This window comes from Truncatella angustata (genome assembly GCF_020726525.1).
Source record: "Truncatella angustata strain MPI-SDFR-AT-0073 chromosome Unknown BKA67scaffold_9, whole genome shotgun sequence".
NCBI lineage: Eukaryota > Fungi > Ascomycota > Sordariomycetes > Amphisphaeriales > Sporocadaceae > Truncatella > Truncatella angustata.
The window spans coordinates 2,401,776-2,417,658 of record NW_025763389.1 but is presented as its reverse complement, the minus strand read 5'-3'; the positions used below and the strand labels follow the sequence as shown (position 1 = coordinate 2,417,658).

The 15,883-nt window shown below is 49.3% G+C and overlaps 4 protein-coding genes across 4 annotated transcripts; 2 read left to right on the top strand and 2 right to left on the bottom strand.

The window, feature by feature from the left end:
• Positions 1-1,707: 1,707 nt before the first annotated feature.
• BKA67DRAFT_540708 (uncharacterized protein) lies at positions 1,708-3,521 on the bottom strand (the record flags this gene model as incomplete). The annotated part of the gene is made up of 7 exons (XM_046100815.1): positions 1,708-2,059; positions 2,109-2,287; positions 2,341-2,381; positions 2,433-2,546; positions 2,606-2,770; positions 2,837-3,349; positions 3,395-3,521. 7 exons carry the CDS (start codon positions 3,519-3,521, stop codon positions 1,708-1,710), a joined length of 1,491 nt encoding a protein of 496 aa, XP_045953773.1.
• A 1,526-nt stretch (positions 3,522-5,047) lies between these two features.
• On the top strand, positions 5,048-7,811 carry BKA67DRAFT_684811 (uncharacterized protein; the record flags this gene model as incomplete). Its single annotated transcript, XM_046109002.1, has 2 exons — positions 5,048-7,143; positions 7,325-7,811. The coding sequence occupies 2 exons, from the start codon at positions 5,048-5,050 to the stop codon at positions 7,344-7,346; spliced, it is 2,118 nt and encodes a 705-aa protein (XP_045953772.1). The 3' UTR covers positions 7,347-7,811.
• A 443-nt stretch (positions 7,812-8,254) lies between these two features.
• Positions 8,255-11,313, bottom strand: BKA67DRAFT_582133 (putative Golgi complex component Cog3). Its single transcript, XM_046103968.1, has 4 exons — positions 10,964-11,313; positions 10,264-10,908; positions 9,272-10,210; positions 8,255-9,220 (listed from the first exon to the last, which is right to left on the bottom strand). Exons 1-4 carry the CDS (start codon positions 11,075-11,077, stop codon positions 8,612-8,614), a joined length of 2,307 nt encoding a protein of 768 aa, XP_045953771.1. The 5' UTR covers positions 11,078-11,313; the 3' UTR covers positions 8,255-8,611.
• Positions 11,314-11,542: 229 nt separating this feature from the next.
• On the top strand, positions 11,543-13,970 carry BKA67DRAFT_582132 (regulator of chromosome condensation 1/beta-lactamase-inhibitor protein II). The gene has a single exon (XM_046103967.1). The coding sequence runs from the start codon at positions 11,834-11,836 to the stop codon at positions 13,643-13,645; it is 1,812 nt and encodes a 603-aa protein (XP_045953770.1). The 5' UTR covers positions 11,543-11,833; the 3' UTR covers positions 13,646-13,970.
• The last annotated feature ends 1,913 nt before the right edge of the window (positions 13,971-15,883 follow it).

Sequence of the window (15,883 nt, the reverse complement as noted above, 5' to 3'; positions counted from 1 at the left end):
AAACACGCTCGGCAACTGAGCCGGGCCTCCGTAAGAGTCGGGCGTAGCACTCCACCACAATCTCGGCAATCGCTGAACCAGGGTTCATCTCGAAATATCGCACTGCAGGAACCAACTAAAAAATTTTTGCCCGTGCCTAGCTGCATGCGATTCATCATATAACCTCTCGTCTCAGCCCTAAATGCATGCATGTCGAGTCAAGGGCAAGCGACAGTCCAACCTCCCTCAACTGCGAGGCTACTTGACAGCCTGATCCTAGGTGAAGGAAAGCTCACCGTGGCTCACCTCGTTTTTGTTTTCGCGACCAGACCTCTAGAGGTGCGTGGTGCGAGGTGCGGAAGTCTCCCTTCTGCCCGACCCCACGGGGCGGTTGTTGTACCCGTGATTACGTGCTTTTCGGTATACAAATGATGAACCCCCCAATGAGTCACACAAAGCCTCACCCTTTTCTGACATTTACGGCGACGGCTATTGGTTCAGATGAGAGACCGGTCAAAAACCTCATCCCGCGTGGGAGCACACCGGTCGCCAACTTCCCCTAGCAATTTCTTTCATGCCGCATCCGCTGCTGACGCTCGACGTGGCCCATATCAGCAGCCTTGTCAAGCAGAAAGAGTTATCAAATCCACGGATAGAGAAATTAACAGCTATCGCAATATCGATGCAGAATCTATGTACATGAACCAGCCTCGGAAATACGACAAGCCACCGGATGTGACGCCCATGAGTAGCACATGGCGACAACACACCAGTTCCCGCACCCATGTAAGGACGGTGCGCTTCCTTGTATTTCGGTGGCACTTCATACGATATCGGCTGCCATGGAATCCAAAGCCGCTTTAAGCGCTGCATTGCACAACTTCAGATGCTTGGTGAACCGAGCACCAGGCTGAACTGTGGAACGGGCCGGCATAACATTACGAAATGCTCTCTCCGCACTATGGCATATTGCAGCATGTGACACTTTCAAATGGCTGATGATTGGTCCGTTTCCGTCCATCCCAAACCAGGAAATACCATATTGATTGTCGTTGGCTTGATCAGGTAATGCAATCAAATATATATCAATTTGGGTGATATTGCTAGTATAAGAAAGATAACCGATCCCAGCAAATTTCGTGAAAGACTGGCAGTCATTTGGTCAAGTATCTTGTAGCTTCTCGTCAAACTGTGTCGCGATAGAGCATGAACCCCAACAAAATCCGTCCCACCTGCATCTTAGGACTTTTACAACGATAGAAAATACGGCTCAGTACATTTGGTGCTGGTGTCGTATGTGGTGGCTATACAGTCTATCCATAAAAGATGCCAGAGAGGCAAGACAACGGCCTTCAAAACCTGTGTTTGAAAGGAAATGAACACGAAATTAGAAAATAAAATTGAGAAGGGATTTATAATCCCCCGTGGTCATGACTCGTGAAGACAGCTATACGTAACAAGTGGGTATCAAATCATTGCCCTGTAGTCATTGACTGTATCTCGTGCTTCGCCCCAGGGATGGGATTGCGGCGGCGGCTGTCCCACCGAAAACGTAAAGTATTGAAGTGGTGAAAAATTGTTCAAGTAATTTGGTAGCACCGTTAAGACCGCAAGTCGGAACGGTGGCAAACGTTTGTAGGATGTCTTGTAGGCACCCGTTTGATTGAGCTCACGGATTGAGCCAAGATCGCATTCGGAATTGAGTCGAGCTCGAATCGTGCGATGAGATTAATGACGATGAGTCTTCTTCTTACGGTTCGGGGCCTTCTGCTCGCGGATTCTCCGCGCCCAGCATGTGTCGACTGCGTCAGACACGAATGGGAAGTGCTCATGGCATATTGAACCAATAAACAGGACATTGAGGTTGTGCTCAATGGTGACCAGCTTGGAGTAATTGATGCGTGACTCTTTGACGAGTTTCTCGCCCTCTGCAGTGAGGTCCAACTTGACCGGCGCAAAGCCATGCGGCGGCTCGCCTCTTAGGGGATGAGGAGGCCTGGTAGATGCATAGATAATGCCATGATTATGGGATTTTACGCCCTTTTTTAGGCAGGCTTTGCCTTCATATGTCAAAATCGGACTAGGAAACCATTAGCAACTTGAGTTTGGTTGATGAGCAAAACACGTACACGCATATACTACTACCGCTTTCGCTGGCAATCACAATGAAACGGCGGACTCCGGTGTATACCATGCCATCAGTGCTCCTCTTTTGTTGAACTTCCGAATAAGGAAATTCTGGGGTATTTTGTAGTGGAACATTTCCTCTACCAGACCCTTTAGGCTCAGCCCAAACAACTTTGAACACCTGGAAGAGTTAAAAAATTAAGTGACACTATCAAACATTGCTGCTGTACTTACTGTACCTGGTTGAAACTCATTCGAGTGACGTATGCCAAAACCTACAACATTGTCAGTAAAAAGTCAATGTCCTAAGCATCATCATGACATACGACTATCTTGGAGCCATGTATAATCCTCCCTGGCGTTATAATTAGGAAAGCTTTCCTTCGGGATTCCTCCTGATGATGGGCCTGCATTTGGCTGGCCTTCGAGGATCGTGGGTACTGTGTCATGTAAGTTATTGATGCCATCATCCGCTTGAATGGAATAATATTAATCTTACGGTTTCCTTGCGCACTAGGATAATAGTTAGAAGTATTGATAATAGGCGCAGCGCTGTTCGACGATTCACCCAGATTTTCTTGGCCATAATACATGTTGGCGCTCTCCTCAATGGCCGCAGCGAAATCGCTGTCTTGCTCTTCTTCTCCATACTGTGTTCCATCTACTGGGAGAGTGATTAGCTTCAACCGTAATATGCCAGTGCTTAGTTTGCAGTTTTAAGACGACATACCTGGGTCGTCGTAGCTAATATGAGTTTGCGGCAGCGACGTGCTCAAACTAGCACTAGCATCCATGCTCGGGGACATGCCCGGTACGTGCTCAGTTGACGAGTCATTGTGGTACATAGCTTGGTTGGGACTATTTTCATCATAAAGCGGCAGACTGGACGAAAAGTGACCACCAATCGACCCTCCATCGATTGAATCGAAGTTACTTTCGCTAATAACCGTTGGTATAGGAGTTTGAAGAGGGTGGTAAGGATCGTTGTAGTCCTGGCTATCAGGGTCATCGTTGTGAGCATGAACATTGGTTTTGGCATGATCTTTCCCTTTCCCTTTCCCTTTTCCCTTCTCTTTGAGATGAGAATCATGACTATAAGATTGGGAAGGCGAACCCCACGATGCTTCTTCATTTATGGCCAAATTGCTAAGCTCTTGTGGAAAGCCATCCACATCTGCATTGCGAGGAATTCTAGGATCTTCTTGAGAACTCCCGGGAGGCCTGGTCTCCTTACATTCCTGGCCTAAAAAGTATTAGCATAGTACAAAGGTGCTACATTAATCCCTACCTTGTGCGTCTATACCATCGCGATACTCATAACCATGCTTCTTGGAGATTTTCCAGGGGCCCCAAGCTATATCGCCATTGTCTGGTCTTCGAGAATGGGACTTGCTGGACCTGTGATATCCAGACATCTCAACATCCTGCCGATGAGCAAGTGTTTTCCGTGTTTTTTTTTTTTACTGGATAGTAGGTATCAGGTAATGCAAGGCTACAAAATTCCAAGGGGATTGAAACAACTGAGCAGAAGAAAAAAGTCTATTCGTCCCCATCGATCCATGTGAACGCCTTATCATTCCTAGCCGAGAAATGCGGCTCTGCGATTTCCCGCAGTCCAGGTCGAAAACAAGACTGAGGGAGGGCATGATTTGCACCGGGACGTCGGCCCAATACTATGCAAGCTGTGTGCGCAATAGCTGAAGCGGAGTACCTCGGGCCTATTGGCTACGAAGAGACCGCGTGATTGATACGGAAAGAGGAGGTCATTGTCAGAGGGTTGCCATGTTCCGGGACCAGATAGTGCACCGCATATGTGCTAAGGTTAGATGTGATAAGATCCAGCAGGATGCGCCAAAATTGCTGTGCAAGCTACCCACACCTCCTGCAGCCGGTCAATTAGTGCGACGAGCTGCTGTCAGAACTCCGGGTGAAGTGTTTCTTTGATTCTTGCCAATAAGTTTTAATTCAAGAACAGTGCCTAGTGCACGGCTCCCGTTTGGACTGGCAGCAAGAGGCGATTGACCATTTATGCTATGTCGTGATTTGAAGAAGAAGAAGAAGAACTGTATCTGTGCTAGTTTTACAGCGGGAATGACAGCGCCGAAAGAAAGAAACCCAAAAAAAGCCCAAACGAAAAGCAAAACACATGCAAGCAGGACTCATGGCCGCCTCGCCGCATATTGGACAGCAGGGGTGGGATAAGGAGGGGAAGGTGTGCTCGCTTCGGGAGTTGCAGATTCCTGTGAACTCGTGAAGGCTGCATTATGCGTAGTACATGTTGTACTGTCACAGCTCGGGCTTGACCTTTCATTCATGGAAACGAGTTGCTGCTTTACACCAGCCCGAGTGGGTGGGACGGGTCATGGTTCTGGGATAACCGCCCTTCATGCCTTCCAAAGGCACTACAGTAATCCGTAATTCAACCAGCCAGCCCAGCCAACCTCATGCCACGGTGGCATGGCTCACTTCCGTTGGAACAGATGGTCTAATTTTAGGCTCCACAGCGGCCCGTACATAGTGAGTGGGGGGCCTCATTAGTGTACCTAGGGAGAACGAATGAATGGCAAACGCCCCAAGGACGGAGCCCCGTCGTCGACTTGCTTCCCAAACTCATGCCTGCACGTTTTTTATCTGATATTCAGATGCGGCTCTTCCAGCACCCAAACGCAGATTAATCTCATTTGCCTTCGTTTTCAAGCCTACTAACCCTGCATGGCGAATGTAAACCTTGTCAGCTGCACTTGTGGCTCAGTGATGTTCCCGTCGCACATATCCAGCCACCTCCGGCACGGTGAAGACGCGTGTCAATAGCAAGTTATTTTCATGTACTCCCAGCAGACTATACTCGGCTTGAGTTCCCCTTGATTCCGTAGCGCCATGGAAAAGTGGTTGGCAACTCCTGTCCATACGTTTCAGAGGGCGAAAATCATGACATGGCATGATGGCAAATTTATTCATGACCGAGGATGGCGCTCAAGGCCCAACCACCGACTTCGCCGATCATATATCCGATCTACGCACCGCTTCAGTCCAGCATGATGGGATAGCCATTGGGTTTCGACGCAGAATGGATCTAGACGACTCTAGCACTATAGACATTGGAACGAGCGGCACTTCAGTATCACACGATCTCCAATCTGACGAGTCCGACTATTCCTCCGATTCAACCAGCTCTGCGGATTTCGAGTATCATGGAAATAGTGTGCTTTTTTCGCCTCTTCCTACACTATCTGTCGCGCATACCAAGACTCGACCACGTTTATTTGCAGCGAAGCTTGCCAAGCAGCATCAGATTGTCGCAGCTTCAGGCGGAATTCAAGCCCCGCAGCCTCCTGGTTTCCCGATTTCTTCGCGATCCTCTTCTCGGTCTGCGAGATCCGCCCCAGCTTTTGATACAGAGACACACGATTCCGATAAAGACCTTGGTGAGAGAATAGGGAAGTTTTGGATTAGGTTAAGGAAGCGACGAGTGACTGTATTGAATATTTTGGATGAGCTGAATGAGAAACGCATTCAGCTCCAAGATGCGCGCCGACGGAAAAGCGAACTGGAACGTAACATCTTCCAAGATCTGAGACTGGACCTCCTCGAAAAACACCGTAATGAGCTGGAGCAGCGCCTGCAAGCAGCTGAGCGCGCGCAATTCGACGTCGAAGAGGCCGAGCAGGCTGTAGAGTCATTGACCGATGACCTTAATGATGCTGAGAGAGAAATTGAGATCATGGAAAGGCGCTTCTACAGCCAGGTTCTTGCAAGTGATTCCGCACTATCAACAAGAGATAGTATTTCTGCTAGGCCATCTCGCCCTCCATCCAGAGCTTCTCTTTTTGGTATAAGTCGTGACCGACCAGATCTTGTCCATCCGCTGTACATGCAACTACGCGAAGTCTTTGGAAATTTACAGCTTGCCAGGGAAGACCTCCATAACTTGGTATTCAGGCGCGTCGCCATAGAGTCAGGAGACGTGCAGCTCGACGATGACAAAGTGAAGTTCTTGGAAACCTTCCCAGAGCACCAACGCAAGGCTGAGGAGAAAATAAGACAGTTAACTATGGAATTCGACCAGCTCCAGGCTGAATGTCAAATGAGAGGTGTCGTTCCTGCCAGCATTCCTTTCTACGAAGACGAGGATGGATATAAACCTATCATTCGACAGCTGGAGGACCCAGCTTTGAATCTTCTAAACTCTGCACATAGTCCGTCAGCTGAGGAACCAGCGACTCTATCGAACGAAATCCATCCGATTCTGCTATCGAATCCAAAGCATGTCTTGCAAAACCCGCCACTGACAACGAAGCAAGCTGTGAAAAAGGCAGTGTCAATGCCAAAGAACGACCCTGGCCGAGCGCAGGCTATTACCGAAGCTATCCAAGAGCATGGCATCGACTCACTCTTTTCTACAGGGCAGCCCGGAAACAAGTTCGACTACATTAACCGCTGGCTGCTCCATAAAATGAGGACATCTGCTATGGAGGTTGAAGTTCTAGAGTCGGTGTTTGACACTGTACTAAAGTACATTGACGGCCACCAATGGCAGCTCGATGTGTTAGCATTCTGGGCCAGAGACGAAGCTGCCCAAATGCGAAGCATGTCTATTGCTAGTACCGTAACCTCAACGCCGAGCGATAGGAGAGCCCCAGTAACTCATTCTTGTGCTCCTACAAATGCTCAACCCGAGTTCAATACTGAGCTATCCCATGTTGGATCTTGGGATGAGTCCGAAAAAACTCCACTGTCGGAACCAACGAAGCAGCACCTCGACCACAGCCTGCAAATTACTACTGCCGCCGCTAATGGCCATGAAGACGACAAATTTTGCAAAACTCCCAAAGCATCAAGTCTGGATGGACAGAACATCGATTCGGCTACAAAGCTCGCCCTAGACACAAGGGATGAGACGGAAACACTCAGGCCGAGGCGAAGGGCTAGCTTTGAGATACCAGCAGAACGAGCTTCATCAACCTCTGACTCAGAGCACCTAATGTTCCATACGCCGAACGATTCCCCAAACTTGATGCAAACACTGCAAAGCACAGCGTGCGTAATCATATGAAGACGCCAAGTGGATATCTTTAACTTTGGTTTCTTTGTTCATCTTCCAGCAATTGGTTTAGAGTGCTCTTGATACCCCGGACCGGTGTAGGAAGATTATATATGCTTTCAGTTAGACTTTTGGAAGATTGTAAATTTTTTTCTTTTTAGAACTTTACTTCTATAGCATGCTCACAGGCGACTTGTAATTTCGGGATGTATTGCTGAAGAGGTTTGTCTTCTAGTATTAGGCAGGAACCCTGATACCCTCATTTGTATTGTATCTGTGTCGATTGGGGCTCTCGTCAGATTGCTGACTGGTGTATTTATCCGTACATGACGCTCAAAGTTTTGAATACAATATATGTACCACAAGCAGTCTTCATATTGTACTCATATGTTATACCATCCTCCAGGTGTAGATCACCAAACGGCCACACCAAGACTCTCAAGCTATCTCGAGGGAAGCACCACTGATCGGCGGAGAGTGCGGCACTGCGTTACTAGATCACTCAACTAGCGACAAAAGAGGCCGCGTCCGTTTAAGAAAAGTAGCAACAACACGATGAGCATCAAATCAGCGGCAGTCAACCATGTTGCCACGAACGATTCCGTGTCATCTCGTTAATTCAGTAAGCCCTGGTGGCCAGGTCGACCACGACGTGTGTGTGTGTGTGGGGGGGGGGGGGGGGGGGGGGGGGCATCGATGCCCGAAACGTGCCGCCTCATTGTCAAAGGCACCGGTCTTCAGCTGAATCGCCTCACCACCGAAACGAGCCATCGAGGCGCAGAGTATACCCAGCCGACGATACGATACCTCTTTCCAAGTGGAAATATCCAACCGAGGTTCCGACTTGGTTGGACGAAAGGTAAAAATTAGACAGGCAGCCCTCTCCTTTTTTCTTTCTTTGGTTTTTTTTTTTTGTTGGCTCTGACCACTCCTGCCCCCCCTTCCAATGGTGCTTCCCCTTGCTTTTCAATAATTCGTTCGCCCTTCTAATTATACCAAAGTAGCTCCAAAAAAAAAAAAACAGCGGTGAGCGAACTGATTGGATTTCAGGTCGGGCCTTGATGCATGCCGGGAAGGGGCTTGCCTGTGAATGCTAACCAAGGGCAGTGCAGATCCAATCGAATCCTCTGCTATATGCCTTCATGCTCCACTTCATGCTCAGGGCTTCCAGAAGGAGCGTCGCGCCTTGTTGCCAAACAGCAAAGCAAACTGGAAAGTTCTTATGCTTCATGGGCAACATCGACGTGGATGGGGCGGGAGGATAGAGTTCAGTGCTGAGTGAAAAGTTCTCGTGAGACGGTAGTGACTTTACGGAGTTCAAGTTTTTCTTTTTTTCAAACCGTCTGGCCACCGTATATGTTAAAAACGACAATATTGTATCACTAGGGCAGCATCACGTCTTTGTGCCACTCATTGGCCCTTCGTCAATTACATGAGAGCAAACTAGGCTACCGGTGTATCAACCTAGCGTTTAGTCCCACCAACTTCATTCTGCGCCTGAGCATTGATCTGGATTGCCTCCTTCAACTTGCCAACAACCTCGGGTTGTCCACCAAACGCTGTAAGCAGCTTTTCGTCCAGCTCTTTCTCAATCTGTGCCAGGGATTTCGTGCTCCTCCTACCACTCCTGGCGGCGTTGACCAATCCGCCCCAGCGCTGGGTAAAAGCGTAAATGCTCTGGCGCAGCAGCTCGTCTAATTTCTCACTAGCATCCTGCACTCCATCATTGGCAGCTACAGGCTTGCCATTTGTTACAGCGGCGGGATTCGATGACCAAAGCCCAAGCGACAAGGAGCCGCCCAAAATGCCTCTGAAAAGACCCATCCAGTTTTGGGGTGAGAGGGTATCCCATATGTGACCAAAGTGCTGCATGTTAGCGGTGCCCTGCGATCGCACGTCGCCGATCTCCAGTGAGACGAGCTCATTCTTGACAATGAGCAGGTTCTTGATCATGAAGAGATCGGGATCAGGTTCGGGATTCGCGGATTTAGCAGATTTGATACGTGCCTCCGCTCTTTGTAAGGCCAATATTGTTTCGTGGACAATTTTGAAGACGACTGGACTTGACTTTTGCTACGGCTTGTTAGCTTCAGTGGGTATGAGAGATTGGGGCCAGATTCTTACGCTTCGCTCTTTTGGCATCGCTTGATCGTACATGATCAAGAGTTCCAATGCCTTCTTTGCAATGGGGTGTGCATTCGATGAAGCGACGCCATTCACTACAGGGGTGATCTTCAACGTGTCGGGAGCGACAACATGCCTTGTAATGGATTTCGTGATTTCGTTCTCAAATGCAGTGTCTGCAAAAGGCCACAGATGTTCCATGAGCAGCCGTGCTGTAAGTTCCTGACAGTGCTGCGAATATTGCGAAATATCTTCATCATAATCCAAGAGTAGATACTCGTTCGAGATCCAACCCAGCAGATTGCAGACTGTCTGCAGTTCGCTGGCCAACAAAATGGGCTGAAGAGTATGGGCAATGGGGGCCACATTGGCAGCATTGACCAGAGCTTTCTGTTGACCCTTGATCGCGGCGTACGCCGACCGATCATCCATGCTAAAGTGTGGCTCAATGGAGAATATCTTGGTAAAGAGGCCGGTCTCGTTGTACGATCTCTCGTAGCATTGCTTGACGTAGTTGCGTGACGCAGTCTCTGGGCTAGCATCTTTTGACTCCTTCTGGAACGTCTCGAGATCATGTTGAGTGATGGGCTTCAAATCGCGATCTCGAATGCTGGAGTACGAATGAAAGATGTTGACAGCGGTATTGGCATAGTAGTCAAAATTCTGCCCGGACACCGGGCTTCCAAACTGATCATAGCAGCTGCGGATGACCCTTTGTACGTTCGATACTAGACCATCGGCTTCGAGGACTAGTTCTTCAAATCGTCCATAAGCCAGAGCATATCGTGCCGCCTCTGATTGCGTAGATGCGATTTGCTTAGATATCTCAGCCGAGATGCGTTCCAGGTGAGCACTGAACCCACTCTCCAGTAGATGGAGAGCCTTTGTCAACGAGGACTGATATCGAGCCAAGTAAGATTCAGCGTCTCGGTATGTCGGCTTCGCACAATTAGTCATGAGAATGCTGGAAATATCTACAAGGGGTAGCTCACATGCTTCGCCATGAAGCCGATACACGCGTCTGTGTTGGTAAGAATCTCGGCAAAGTTCTCATGGTCGACCAAGCGACTGGCGCCAGGAGCATTTAGACGCCTGGTTACGCCATCGAGGTAGGCGTAGTAATGCAGATCTGTGCCGACTTCATCTGCCAGCTTCTGCAACCTCTTCTCCTCAGACAGCAGATGGTCACATTGGGACTGGAAAGACGACGTCTGTGTATCGACTGCATGGAAAGAGCTCGCCAAGGTCTCCAGCAGCTGTAGAGCTCCATTTGCGTCGTCGACGAGGGTGTCCAGATGCCGCTCGGTCATAGCAAGCTGGTGCTGGTAAAGCAGATATTCCTGTTGGCTTGCCTCGAGCAGCTGGTCGTCGACAGGTGTGTCAGGTGCATTGATTCTTCTATTGGTATCGTCTTCTGGTTTCACGAGGCTCAAGGCTTCGAATGACCTGTCTCTGTCGTCCCTCCTCTTCTTTCGTCTCCTCTTGGCGTCCTTGGAAAGCTGGGCTCGAACGACATGGTAGAAATCAGAGTATGATTTGGCCCTCCTAGTCAGTGTCGCCTCGGGTGGGTCATTGGATGCGTCGGCCTCGTCGTAGAGGTTTCCGAGAGGGTCTACAATATCTGCTTGGCTTGCGCCCTGAATGTTCGCTTAGCAAAGGGCGGGATGGTGGGTTGATGGGGGCGACACGAACATTAGGAGGCTGAAGGAGTGTGTTTCTTCTCTTGTGGCCAGCATTTTGAGGGGTAGAGGAAATGTCCTGCTTTGCGACTTCTGGTACGAAGCTGTACCAGGAATCGTCGTACATGGTTCGCGATGTTCGCTGGTGGTGTTAAAGACAGCTCTCCGAGTAAGGATATCCCCACATAACTCGAACATGCCACGACAGACGTCAATTGGAGTCGATTCACGCGACGGGCACAATGCACAAGGCGCAAGGCACGAGGCACATGGCACAAGGCTTACATAGATACATAGAAACGGTGCGATTGCTTTGGGGGGGACAGCCGCGACGGGCCGGAGCTTGACCTTGACATGTAAGCGCTATAGTTTTAGTGAACTAACTCGCTGGGAGGCTGCTGGGAGGTGCTGAAAGGTGCTGGGCGGCGCTGAGAGGTGGTGGGGAGCAGGGGAGGTGCTGCAAGTCCCACCCACTGCGGGTACACTCCGCTACGTACGATGTACGGGGTAAGTACATACATATAGTAGTTACATGTAGTAAGCTCTGCTTGTGCTGTGACAGTGACACGTCGTGCTGCGTGACGAGGCGGTAGACCCTGCAGTCAAATTACAGCTCTGGACTAACTCAAGTGCTCATGCCAGGCATGCTGCTAGACTATCTAGGCTAACGTGCAGATAAAGTGGGGTAGAAGATTTAGAGCTCGCTTCCAATGATCATGAAGCTATTTTCATGACCTCACCACATCCGCTAAGATCGGACACACCACTTCGCTGTGCGTGTTACAGCTTCGAAAGGTCTCAAATAATGTTCGAGGGGTGCCTGTTGAATCTTCGTGACTCCATTTAACCTATTCTTCTATACTGAACCGCAACATTACCAAACATGTTGCCGTCTAGGGCTTCCCTGCGCCAAGCGCCGCGAGCATGCCGATCGCTCAGACATGGACCGGCAGTTCGACACCAGTCTGTCAGATATGCCAGCTCAGGACCGGAGGGTCGTCAACCGCTTGGTGGCCCCAAAGGCAGCGCCGGCAAGTTCTTGGGAGGAGCTGCCGTTGCCTTTGTCGGAGCAGGTCTGATCATGACCCTTTGGCCCGCATATGTGGCCGAGCCCGCGAAACCCGCTCAAGCTACTATCAACTACGAAAAGGTCCGCCCAAGGCCGCAAACAACCGAGGACAATAGGGATATAATCAGTAGTCAACACTTACAGGTAAAGAAGAGCTGGGAGAGCCCTGGCCTGTATGCTTGGGGAGCCAATACAGGCCGCGTCGCCGCTCCCGACTCGACCGAGAAGGTCATCAAGACCCCCAGGCGCATTACCTATTTCGATGGCCAGCTACTCCGCGACGTCAAGCTGGATGCCCAGTTTGGTGCTGCAATCACAGAGAAGGGCGACTTGGTACAATGGGGCACAGCCTTCTCCGAGCAAGACCCGAAGCCAGCGACCACACTGAAAGGGAAAGACCTGGCCAAGCTGGCTATCTCGAGGGATCGCATCCTGGCTCTCAGTAAGAGCGGCACCGTTTATACACTGCCAGTCGCCAGTGCCGACCAGTCTTCCGGTTCCAAGGAGCAACCCTCCTCGTGGTTTGGGCTTTGGTCCAGTCCTTCATCCGCATCGTATCGCAAACTCGACATCCCCAATCTGGCCTGGGGCGAGAACGTGACCGACATATCATCCGGTCTTGACCACGCCCTTGTTCTTACTAGCAAGGGACGCGTCTTTTCTTCTGCTTCAAGCAATACCGAGTTTCCCACCAAGGGTCAACTTGGTATTCCCGGCCTTACCTGGGCAACAAAGCCTCCAGGCCCTTACGACCAGCCCCACGAGATCCCGCAACTGAAAGGTTTCCAGATTGCCAAGATCGCCGCGGGCGACTACCACTCTCTTGCACTCGACAAGGATGGAAAAGTTTTTGTGTTTGGCGACAACAGTTCTGGTCAATTGGGGTTTGAAGCCGAAAAGGAGATCCCATTTGTTGATGGACCTATTCCCTTGCCATTTACCACCATATACAAAGGTACACAGCAACTACCTCAGGTCACATCTATCGCTGCTGGAGGTGCAAACTCGTTCTTCACAGTAGACGCCACTCGTGTAGCCGGCCAGCCAGGTAGTCAACGTGAGAAGATGGAAGTCGCACCTGCCAGGAATCTAGGTCAAGTCACCGCAGATACCTGGGCTTGCGGCTCTGGTATTTTTGGCAGTCTGGGCAATGGCAGATGGACACATATCTCACTTGGCCCAACGAAGATCAAGCCCTTGTCGGGACTCTTCGAATGGGATGAGAAGAACAACGCCGTTATCCCCATCCGCCTCGCACGACTCAGTGTTGGGTCTACACATGCCGCCGCCGTCATGGACAACGTTACGTCAGTCGGCACTCACTCGGCCACTGCGGCCACTGACAACGACACGAACTGGGGCGCCGACATCGTTTGGTGGGGTGGCAACGAGCACTACCAGCTAGGCACGGGCAAGCGAAACAATGTCAACACACCAACCTATATCGGACCACTAGATGGTGGAGCTGGAGACGCCGAAAAGGGCCGAAAGGGCGAGCAGCACAGATTCCAGATCACACCAAGAACCACCACAAGGATTGGCGAGGGAGGCAAGGGCAGGAAAGTGAGTGTCGAGCAAAGGGTCGAATGTGGTCGTTTCGTCACAGCTGTCTACTCTGGCACGTGAAAGGGAGAAGTAGCGGAGATAATGTAAAACCCAGGAGGAAGCCCCCGAAAAGCAAGGTGATGCGACTTGAGAACTCAGATGGGAGTTGAGCGCGACTAACTTGGACCGCCAAGGATGGGCGAAGATGCATTGAGAAGGGGTGTACATACCCAGATTGTATTATAAGATACCAAGGTACTGAGACGCAGGGCTCGGCGTTGATCGACTGAAGTATTTCGGTCATGATTCATTGTATATCTAGCTGTAATTAACCCCTCCACGCTCAGCAAATTTAAACCTGCATATAGACAGTTTCTATCATCAGACTCCGATATTTGGTGCTTTATATTCCTCTGCTCTTTGAAACGATTGGCAATTGCGCGCCAGTGTTAGCAGACGCCGATCCCATTTTGGTTGGCTCTTCTGGATGAGCATTTTCAAGCTTGACGAGCACTCCCACAGGTATACGGATCCGTAACCACGTACTAAATGCAACAAAGTGCTGCAACGGGACACAGCGAGTGTCCAGTTGTACAATCGCGGTTGGCCGTGCTGCGGCCATATCGTCTTTGCTCTGGCATGAACAATAGACATAGTCGTAGTGCTATGGGGAGGCATCTTACATGACGCAACCGAGAAATCTCCCAACTGCGGAGCCGGATCCTACGGATGAAGACGAGCGTAACAACCCCACAGTGTTTCGCGCGCAGAAGCGGCGTTCAGAGTTGTTGGAGATGAATGTTTGAGCAAACGGAGCTGGTCATGATAACTGGCATCTTGCTGTTTTCGCTCAAGTACTACGCAAGCTGACTGTTTACAATATTTCCGAGTGACCTGGGTCTTGTGTGTGTATATCGAGATGCCCGAGTCTCGAACTGCTCGTTGTGGCAAAACGCACGACTGTCGGGGATTGAGCTTCTTCGTTAGTCCGAGTCCGAGCTATTAAGAAACCTGAGTGAACTGTCTCTTACCTACTGCTCGATCTGTAGCGCATGTCATTGCCTTGAATATTTCATTCGATACATGAGATTTAGGTTATCTGATAAATGATAAAACAATCCTCCTTGAAACTTCCGTTTTCTCGAGGATTGGGTCTTATATCTACGCACTCGGGAGTCTTCTTTGAGAGAGATCATACGCGTATTGAGTGATAACCTCGATGAGTTTTATCGTATCACAGAGCCCAGACTATAAACTCTCAACCTAGCATTTCCCGTTGCGCATGAAGAATACCTGTCCACACTCCCGAATCTGGTACTAAAAAATACGTCACGTCATATAACATCCCTGCTTGTATATTATTTTTGTGTCTGGCTCTAGCAATATTCGTTATAATGTTCTTTGCATGATTTCCGTCACGAGTGAAAATATTGTTATGGTAAGTGATAGCATCGACAATTGGTAAACATAACCTCTTAGTAGCGAATGTATAATGTAGTGTAAGCCTTCAACTTGTATTCCATACAAAGTGCGAATATTTTGTTCGTAATATGTGCTTGTGTTTTAATGTTAAGTAAAGAAGTATACAGTTCTACCCTATGTCACTCATAGGCAGCTTTTAGGCGACCACCTAGGACCAGACCGAAAATCCATAGGTAGGATTGCGTAATTGTATAGACGTTACCAATCATGACCTGTCGGTGTCATCATCTTCTTGGAAAAGTCACTATTCTCTAGGTATGGCTCTTGAGTAGCATCGTGATATCATTTACGCGTGAAAACATGCTGAACCTGGTGGTTAAATCATCGTTGTATCAACAAGGTTAGCCTGACCAAAGTAGTTGAAGGCTGGAAGAAGTGCTAGGTCGTGACGTCTTGGGGGTATCTTGACGCATTGTTGAACCGGCATATTACGGCGCTTTTCGCAGAAAGCTCTGAATTTCATGTCACTCTCATGCAATAATCAAAATGTGGCAGTGTGTAACAGTAGGAGGACGATTCGACTAAATAGGCAGCGAATTTTGTAATTATTTCAGTTATGCCAGGTCAAGTTTGCCAGTATAGCAGGGCAAATAAAAGCATATTGGTGAACCAATGTTGAAGACGAAAGGAGGGCATTGGTAATTTGCTTGGTTTCCAGTGTGTACCACCTAAAATGTAATGTAATCCTTGTATCAGGTAATTGTAAAGCTAAAATCCCTGCGAACGTGATGGTCGACTCAAGATTCGTAGAAATGGAGATGCGAGACTTGTAAAGCTTGTGATCGATGACATTTCCACATAAACCCACTTATAATATCTCAAAGACGGGTATCCTTT

Coding starts and splice junctions, on each gene's coding strand:
- BKA67DRAFT_582133 (XM_046103968.1), bottom strand. CDS start 11,077: ATGTACGACGATTCCTGGTACAGCTTCGTACCAGAAGTCGCAAAGCAG. Junction 10,211..10,263: donor TCGGCTTCATGGCGAAGCAT/GTGAGCTACCCC, acceptor AATTGTGCGAAG/CCGACATACCGAGACGCTGA. Junction 9,221..9,271: donor CGATGCCAAAAGAGCGAAGC/GTAAGAATCTGG, acceptor AACAAGCCGTAG/CAAAAGTCAAGTCCAGTCGT.
- BKA67DRAFT_582132 (XM_046103967.1), top strand. CDS start 11,834: ATGTTGCCGTCTAGGGCTTCCCTGCGCCAAGCGCCGCGAGCATGCCGA.